This window comes from Halyomorpha halys, unplaced genomic scaffold (assembly GCF_000696795.3).
Source record: "Halyomorpha halys isolate HHAL.00 unplaced genomic scaffold, Hhal_1.1 Scaffold715.1, whole genome shotgun sequence".
In the NCBI taxonomy this organism is placed as follows: Eukaryota; Metazoa; Arthropoda; class Insecta; order Hemiptera; family Pentatomidae; genus Halyomorpha; species Halyomorpha halys.
In genome coordinates this window covers 311022-321002 of record NW_027107843.1, presented here as the reverse complement: position 1 = coordinate 321002, position 9981 = coordinate 311022, and the positions used below count along the sequence as shown (strand labels likewise).

Here is a 9981-nt window from a genome sequence, read left to right as displayed (position 1 = left end):
TGAATAAATAGGAATCAAATAGTCAAATAAACAGAAAATCTAATAACAAACTCTAAAAGAAATTTTAAAAAACTCACCTGATTTTAAAATATTTACTGTATCTTTAAGAACTTCTTGTGCTAAATCCCAATGCCGATAAAGGGGAAAAACAAGAGATCTTCTAATACAGGAAACTTTAACTTCCTTCAAGGTCTTGAAAGACTGATATGAAACAAATATAATTATTTTAGACATAAGCTTGAATAAAAAATTAATTTTATATTATCAAAGTTAGAAAACCATCAGGAATTCTATGATAGAGTTCTTAACAAAATTATTAGTTGATATTCCTTTTTTTTATTATATATATATTTTTATTTTTTTGGCCCCTGCCTAGGCATTTCTGACATAAGGGGTAATAACCTATTCTAACTATGAGTGGGGGGTCAAGTTTTCATTTTGTGGGACCACAACAGAAATGAAAAAAGTCCACCCTCTAGGCCGGATTCGAACCGGTGCCACTGGAGTCATGAGGCAGTTGCTTAACTCCCTCAGCCACAAACGGCCCAGTCAATGTTCTCGACCATATTTTTGTATAATGAAGGATGAATGATCTGTGATCAGAGGTAAGTAAGTGAAGTCAGAGAAGAGATCCTGCTGAGTACCTTTTCCATTCCTTATCTGAAGTTATTTCTTAGGGAACTAACAATTTTCTGATAGCCAATAATATTCTTACACAAGTGTAAAATAAAAAAGAACATATTTTTTTTAACAGTGAAGTTACAGAAAAAAACAATTATTTTACTTCAATTGAGATTGAGAAAATTTACTTCCTTGAATTCCATTTTACCATCTCATATAAAATAGCCTCAGAACACCTCGACTATACAACTTAATGATGTGTTAATAGTTGACCATACATTGATATGAGAGAAGATGGTCGGAGGTGCGGTCAGCTTTATACACAAATAAACAAAACTTATTTACTTGTGCTGATGTTTTCAACCTGAATGTCTGCCCATGATCAAGACTGAAAAAATAAAATGAGATGACAACTCTAATTCAAGAAACATTAAAATAATAACAGACAAACTTGGAAATATGCATGAAAATAAACTAAGCAGTTAGTAGCTGATACTAATAGAAGACAAAATATAATATTGTAGAGGTAAGAATTATACAAAACAAATGATAAAAAAATAAATTATTAAAAAACAGACAAACAGTGCTCATGTAAATAAACATAATGAAAGGTGCGGAAGAAAATGTAAATGATAAGTAATTGAATAAAGTAATGTTAAAAATAATAAAAACTATTTAAGTCAACATAGTGAAATGTATGAAATATATGATACAATGGGCAAGAAAACAAAAACCGGAATATATGTTACATTGGATAAAAGAGACACAGTAATATCAATGAGTCAAAAAATAATAGGCTAAAATAAATATAGAATGTCCGAAAAAGTGAATAAGGAAAGGACAAAACAGAAGAGATATGGAGAGTGGTATTTAAAAAAGACAGACTTACTGACTTGGACGGAGTTGCCATCTAAAGTGAGTGTGGACCATCTCATCAGATTGATAGCGAGCATACAAGTACAAAAAATATGTTAGACCAAGCGGAAATAGTTAACAGCATGTATGACTATAATCAGCACAAATAAATAAGTTTAGTTCATTTGTGTATCTTTGCTGATCGCACCCCAGACCATCTTCTTCCCTCATACAACTTAATACTTCATTTTAATAATACTGCTTTGTCTCTTACTTCTGATACTCTTCATATAACCATCATAATAAATAAGGTATAGCAACTAGTTGCAGCACACCAGAAAGTGTTTCAAACAAATATTTATCCTTCTTTCCTTACCCATGATTTGTCATTCAATAAATTATTTTTATGCATTACTAGACACTACATTCTAATAAATAATGTAAACACAAAATAAAAATACTATGGTTAACTTTTTAACTATCTCCTTGAAACTAAGGTAGCTTTCAAATTAACTATAATAAAAAAAATTAAAAAAAAAAATTAATTGTAGTACCTGAAACCAAGATAAGGTTGCACTAAGCTTATTTATGGTCCAAGCTGATTCTACACTGTATTCTCCAAGGGTAGTCCTATGATTATAAGCAAACGCAAAGAGTATATCAACCAGTGAAAAAAGGGCTGTTTTTTTTTCCCATTCATCGAGAAGATAATCTCTATTTCCTAAAGTTTTAAACAGCTCAACTTCTTCTCTACTAAATTTAACTAAAACATTATAAATTTAAGATTTACAAACATATATCATTATTAGAGGGAGATTTGAAGCATTCGGTCATAAAACAGGGTATCTGACATTTTCTTTTATTTGAAGTTGTTGGCAATATCTGATTCCTTTAAGCTGATTTCACAGGTTCTTAAAAGAATTTAAGAATAAGATTATTTTTTTTTTTAAACAATAATATAAGCATTAAGTTATGACAAATGATAGTTGGTTGGAGGTAAATCATGACAAATATGCCACCTGACACATACTGTTTCTTAATAAGAAAATTAAATCTAATATTTTCAATGTCGGTAATAGTTTTGATAAGAGCTCTTCTGATGACAGCAATGATGAAGACTCATGCTATGGTTTCGTGTATAAGTGCATACTGATCCAAGTTACACTAAAAATTTCTATACTTCTTTAATTTGAAGTAAAACATGGTATCTGACCAAGTTTTACAACCTCTTCGTCATTTAACCTATTTAATAAAGGTAAATTTAAAGTTTTATTTCTTCAACTATAAGTCAAGAACATGATAACTAGACTTGGTAATATACATGCAGAATGTATAATTTGGAATCAACTTTCAAATGTTTCGTTATGAGTCTGTTCTACAGAACACAAATTTGTGCTAAGGTATCTGCTACCGTTAACATGTTTTACACACTCTAGATATGTCATGACAGTACCTACTTTCATGATAGTTGACAGTATATGTAGCAGCAGTGAAGCTACTGTCCTGCTAAAACATGTTTATACAGTAACAAAAACTTCAAATCACACTAAATATCAAAAACCATGTTTTACAACAAATTGACATAGTATCTGACACATAAAAAGGTAACAGGGACTCATGCTTGGATGAAAAACATAGAATATGCAAGCATCACTCCACTATTATTTGTTCGTATATCCACAGAAAAAATGCTGTGAGAAGCAGCTGGTATAAGTTTTATTTTTCAATATACTTAAAATAATTGGGTAATATAACTTTGTGAATTTTGTTAGAACTAAGTACCAAATATCATCCTCAAAATTTAATTGATTTTCCCATAGTTTTTATTTTGTCAGTTACCATGTTTTACATCTAAACGCCCCTTTTCAAGAAGTAAGATTTTTTTCTCATTTCACCTTTACCTTCTGCATAATCAGCCCAAGTTGGCTTCCAATATACAAGTCCATTGATCTCATCAGATCCTTCCATTAGATCGGCTAAATAATGATCTTCCGAAAACTTACTTTGTTCATCAGCCTCCCGAAGAATGGTTCGTTCATCAGTACTGGTGTTTTCAAATTCAGTAAAATCCAGAATTTCATTAAACTCATACTAAATAATAAAATAAAAAGTTTACATTAAAACAATTCTAAATTTGAAATTAAAGCAACTATTAGTCAGTTACAATACCGATAAATGATTCCCAATGCCTTGGCCTTTATTAGCAAAACCAAACTTGGCACAAGAAGAATTATTGTTGATAATCTCCTGTCTAATATATCCAAGTGAATCATCATCGCTATCAGAATCGGGAGGATCTAACCATTAAGAAATAATAATTAAAAATATAAAATTTTATTGTGAAGATAATATTTAATTCTTATCAGCATACAACCTTCTGTTGGAGAGCAGTCTTCTATTACAGGCTTAATTGTATGCTTCTTTTTGGGAACTAGGAGTTTTCCAATCATATCGAGGTCAGGAAAATGTTCATTTTTATTCGCTTTAAGGAAAGAAAACAAAAACTCTTGACTATCACAATCATATTTTCCCGTATCAGTTTCATTTTCGAGAACCTGCCCTGGTAAATGAATCCTAGAAAATTGAAACATACATCATTGATTTAAATTCAGTGAACTGATCACTTAAACAATATAACCATGTTGTTTCCTTAACGCTTTATAGGACAACAGGTCATATTGTATTAATACATTATTAATATACAGTATTTAAAAAAAAAGCAGTGGGAAGGCTTAGCTCACTATCATAGAGCTATCAGACACAGGGGAAAATAAAAATGTGATTCCAGGACCAACAGATAGAGTGTGCTAGCTGAGTTAAGATTAAGTGGGTTATTTCCGATCCACCATGCGTTTTCGTCCTTAGGTACAGTATGACTCTGAATCCAATCTGGTACAGTTTTTGAAGTCCCTGCTATTCATGAGAATTTTTCAACAGAAATTGTGTAAATATCATTTTATTTAATACCTATTTTAACTTAAGAATTATTAAAGTCCCAAAATTTTAAACCCCACCAACCTTTTATTACAAAATTAAAAACTTATTCATCGACAAATGAAATTTCAAAAAATTCATATTGACATTTTAACTTGTATTCCACCCCTTTTCTATTTTCATTCCAACAATCAATCTCTCCTGAGATTTTTTATTAGCATTTCTATAATTTCATATAAATTATTAATACTTCTTTCTATTATATAAAAGTTTAGAAAGCTAATATTTTATTTTATGCATGATCACTGTCTATTTTTTTAGTTTACATATAAGATGGAATAATGAAAATGGGAATAATACAGAATGCATGGGAATTAAAATTATACAATTTGAGCAACGAGTAATACAATTAAACAAACAGTCATATAATTTGTATAATGGGGCAGAGATAGGCAAAAATTAGCTATAGCTAAAATTGCCATGGATACGACCCTTATTCATGAATGAACCATTGATGAATAAATATCGTTTCCATGGCAATTTTAGCTATTAGTTCCATAGTTGCCCAACTCTGAATGGGATTGGTCCACAGTTAGCCAAACAGAGGGTACCTCCATAGTATTGAAAAAATAAATTTTCAAATAATGTTTATTGTCTCCTCAATTTAATTTTTCTTTAATGTTTTACAAATAAAATAAAGGTAATCTAATATCTGTAATTATTTAACTAATGAACTTTAAAATTGTACACTTCTTTTAAACGTTTTTTTACTTATAACGTTATTATTGTAAGATGGCAGGGCACAGGTATACATGAGAAAATGAAGAAGACTTGTAAGCAGTGCGTACTTTTTAAAAATAATGCAGAGGAAATGTCTGATGATCCCTAAATTAGAGTTAATGTTATTGAATTAAAATTTGTTTCATAATATAGACATATAATTTATAATTTAATTTAATTATAGTATATGTGTATAATTTTTGTTTTTATTCACAAAATCAATCATAAAAACAATAAATAGTAAGTAGCTTAGATGTGTATCACTTAAAAAATTGTTGGCACTGAAGAGAGGGTGCAAGATGACCCAATCCATATCTGCTAGTATAATTTTTTCTATAAATAAATGATAATTTTTCATATACTCTAGATAAGGTCCTGAAACTGTTTCACCAATTTTTTTAATCTTAATTTGAACTAAAATAATTGTATCAATAAGGGGTTGAAGCAATATTAAAAGCAAGATGGTATGCGAGGAGTCAAAATAATTCAAGTAAATAAACTATTTATTGTGAGCCATTGTTTTGGTTCCACGTTGTAGGGCTTCATCAGGGCTAAAATAGATATAAGCAACCACAATTAAGTAACAGACTAAGAGATTAAGATAACAATGATGCTATCAATATTAACAATGATGTTTGTTACCTTATTCTCTTACTCAGTTACTAAATTTTAGTTGTTTGTTTCTGTTTTATCCTTAATAAAGCCCTGCAACACAGGACAGAACTGTTTATAATAAATAATTTATTTTATATTTGAGTTATTCCCACCACACCCAGACCATCTTCCTTTTATTAATCACACACGGTCAATCAACGATATTCCAATTATGATTATTCTTCATAGTAACCTAGTTGTTGAAAAAATGGTTCAATTTCTATGTCCGGAGACCTCAACAGTTAGGGAACCACTAACCTAAACAGATCATTCTCTAAACACTGCGATCATATTAATCAATTAACTCAACTACAAAGTTTCATCATACATCATCATACAAGAAATGTATTGGGTAATAGGAATTAAATTTTACCAGTAACTGATACTCTTGTATGAACAATTAAGTAAGTTTATTCTTAAACGCTTGACCCATGCAATAATAAACCTTGGTTTATCACAATTATTGGACTAAAAAAATTCTTTGACAACCTTGTTATATTAAAAAAATTCACGGCATCCTTGTCGAGCTAAAAAAATGTCGCCAACATTATCCTTAAAGCATTTAGAATATGTAGGAAAATAAGAAAAAAACACTCCAAAGTAAATGCTAGAATGCACTGTATATTTGATATTTTTACTTTTATTTTTTTTCTTCTTAATATTTTGAAAAAGTGGCATTTTCTTGCAGCTATCATACGGCATAGTATTGATTTGAAAAAAGCACTAAAGAAGGTACACCCCTAGAATGGCAGAAGAGTTAAGAACGACGATAAATGGAAATTGATAAGGTTCTGCAACAAACTATTGAATCAATCCCAGCTACAAGTACTAGTGCACTAGCTGAGGAGTGAGGAGTGTTGAAGGAACCCATCAGTCATCATCTTCTCACCCATGAACTTACACTACAGCAATTACTTTGAACATAGAAATTCGTGAAATTCTAAAACATCTGCCACACCCACCTTACAGTCCAGATCTTATTCTATTACATAATCACTTGTTTTGTTTAATGGCCCACTTTCTTCATGACAAAAAATGTAATAATTTTTTAAAGGATGAAATTGTAGTGCAAGTTTCACAAGGGCCGTCCCGAAAGGTAATTCCACTATGGCATAAAAAAACTAACTGAAAAATAATTCACAGCAGTGGATCAAAATAGGCTATATTTTGAATATTAATTTTTTTAATATGTTAAAGAAATAAAAATGTAATCGTTTTTGTAGAAAAACAGTCATTTTGTTTTATACATCACATAACTTCAACAGTTTTACAGGAGGCAAACAAATATGTCAAAAACCTACATTGTATATACATGTAATACATTATATTAGGTAACAATGTGCACAGTATTTTTTAATATAAGTACATAGACTCTTTAACTTCTATCTTCTATTTTTCTGGTCAACATTTCCAGCACCTGTTTATTATCAATGCCTTACTTATTATCTAAAATATAATAAAACAGGTACTATAATAGGTCTTCGCTTTGGGGATTTTGAGGAGAAGTCAAGCTAAAATATTTGGAGCCCCTGGAGTAGCATGCAACATGAGAAAACTTTATTCAGACATTAGAGAGTTGATACATTGTATTAAGTGAGTATTTAAAGAGTAAGAGAAACTAAATTGAAGTCTATGGCAGTATTATTAACTAGAAATAATTTCTTCTTTCTTAAAATCCTTTGAAAATAAATAAATGAATAAATATACAGCATACTATGAATTACTTAAGGCTCAATGTTCTCTGTACTAATAAATCAATTTGCACTTTTACTGACATTTCCAAATCATAAGTCTCTTTTGCAAGCAGGTCACAATAACGAAACTTTCATTGGCTGATAAAAATTCAAGTTATATGTCTTACTGCTACCAACTTAGGCACAAAGTAAACCAGGGTAAGCAGAATATTGCATTTTAAATTCTAGCAAAAAAAGAAAAATTCAAAAAATCTACATAGCACCACCTTAGTATAACTCCTCATTGAAAAAAAGAAAAATCAGTAAAACTTTTTTGGGGTCCACAGGAGAGATGGTAGGGTACTTGAAACCACACACAGGTTAACAAATAGATTGTCATCTGGAAAAAAATCAACCACCTACTTTTAATGCATTTTTTTTATTTCCACATACCCCATTCATCTTCAATATGTCTAGATAGTAAATCAAGAAGTGTGTTCCATTCACCCCAATACTGGGGACAAGTGAAAATGTCAACAAAATAGGTACTTTTTTGTTAATGAAGCTTGAGAGCCATCAATCTAAAAATTTGGCATACATTGGGGTAACAAATGATCACCTATTGATAAGAAAACAATTTTATATAATTTACAAAGTAAAAGGTGATGAAATAGTACCACTTATCCTCTGGTTTGTCTTATGTATAAAATGTATGTATGCAAAATGTAGGTCTTAAGTAAAAAATATATGTCTAAAGCTTATAAACTAAAAATAATATCCAACTGTCAACATAGCATCTTATTTAATAAATCCAAGTACAACATAATACACATTCATTTTATATTTCAGTAATGTTAAATAAAAAAAAACATTTAAACAAGCATCTAACCTTAGGTAGTAAGGGGAACAATAAAATATTATTGTATCCCCATTGACTGTCAATTCAGCATTAGACACATTAGCTAACGGTGCTTTAACAACTAAAAAGACCTCATTGTCAGTCTGAGATAACTCGAAAAACGGAGTCAACATCTTAAAATGTCAGAATACTACACTAAACATCATGTAAAATTTGAATGTGACAACCTTATATTAACCTCCACGAGGGCAAGGAATAAATAAATTCCATAGAGGATAGAAAATCGGGAAGTACAAAACGAAAATATAAAAAGTAAATTTCGGTATGTAAACATACATTCTTTATTTATTATTTTTTTGTTTCTTCTGAAACATACAAGCAACAAAATAAATGGAAACTATAAATATATACAATGGTGTCTATAAAAACATTAGGAAACTAATATTTTTATTTTGTTAAATTTCATTTTTAAGTAAGTGGAGGGGGTAATTAATAGAATTGGGTAATATTATTTATCGCATAAGTACAATTCTTTATTATATAATAGTTTATTTACAAATTGACGATAATTTATCGAATTTCAATGGAAGTGGTTGGGTCAAAAGTATCAACATTATGCATCCATACTTCTTCAGTTCTGACACCTGATTTTGCGAAGCATTTATTTTATCAAATAACATCTTCCACTTATTTTTCTCTGGAGTGAACTTCTTGATTATCAACAGTCAGTCCGGTGTGTTATTGATCTTTTTGAAGTAGCTGTGTATAATTAGAGGTCTGAGTCCAATTGAAAATGTGAGGTATTCTACACCAGAAGGCCTCAACAATGGGAGTTCAGTAGCTTATGTAGCTGATTAGGAGATGAATTGACAGGATGAGCTTAATGGGAAATCCTTGCAGGATGGAAATTTCACTCCTATAGGAACGTGCCTACAGTCATGGAGATGATAAGTCCTACAGGAACTAGTCCATTCCCTGCATGATTCCTGTTTTTCTAAATCCATATTTGGGTTCAGGCCAGTTTACATTGATAGAAGGTTGAATACTATCCTATGAGCAACTAAAGTAGTTTTTGTAGTAACATAGTAGTTCCTGTGTAATCTGGTAGGTTGCGTCATGTCAGAATATAGCAGTTTTGGCAGCTGTAGTACTTTAGTACTTAGTATAGACTAGCAGTTTCATCTCCAACAACCCCAAGTGCCATTGATACGATTTCATCTATCTGGGGACAGAGCGGATTATTTTCCAACCAAGCTGAAATACCACTTTATTCCTTCCATGCCACTCTCAATTCTTTGACTCTTCTGAATAGAAAATCGACCGACTTGAGGTAGTGTCGGGTATCGATACCCAATACAGGCCTTCCACTTTCTTAACTTCAGTTCCATTATTTGGAAACTGACTTAAGTTAAACATGACCAACAAATTTTATAGCCTTTATGTTATCAATTAAGTCTTTTTAATAATGTACACTCAATGTTAATAGAGTTAGCTTTATCTGTTATTCTAATTAATTTTTTAACAATGGATTTTTAAACCAAGACTCTTCTATCAATATTCAAAGCAGAGGAATATAGGTGGAAGGCTAATCAAGTAACATCTCAA

General features: G+C 30.5%; 1 protein-coding gene across 2 annotated transcripts in view; it reads right to left on the bottom strand.

The window, feature by feature from the left end:
* LOC106685595 (protein SHQ1 homolog) overlaps nucleotides 1-8609 on the bottom strand; it is a 12811-nt gene extending 4202 nt beyond the window's left edge. The window contains exons 1-6 of one of the 2 annotated variants that reach the window (XM_014428372.3): nucleotides 8407-8609; nucleotides 3851-4050; nucleotides 3646-3773; nucleotides 3372-3567; nucleotides 2031-2239; nucleotides 78-201 (exon numbers count right to left, since the gene is read on the bottom strand). In XM_014428372.3, coding sequence (XP_014283858.1) covers nucleotides 78-201; nucleotides 2031-2239; nucleotides 3372-3567; nucleotides 3646-3773; nucleotides 3851-4050; nucleotides 8407-8549 — 1000 coding nt within the window. In that variant the 5' untranslated portion in view covers nucleotides 8550-8609. The remainder of the gene's footprint in view (nucleotides 1-77; nucleotides 202-2030; nucleotides 2240-3371; nucleotides 3568-3645; nucleotides 3774-3850; nucleotides 4051-8406) is intronic. The other variant, XM_014428373.3, reaches the window with a different exon arrangement.
* Nucleotides 8610-9981: the final 1372 nt, after the last annotated feature.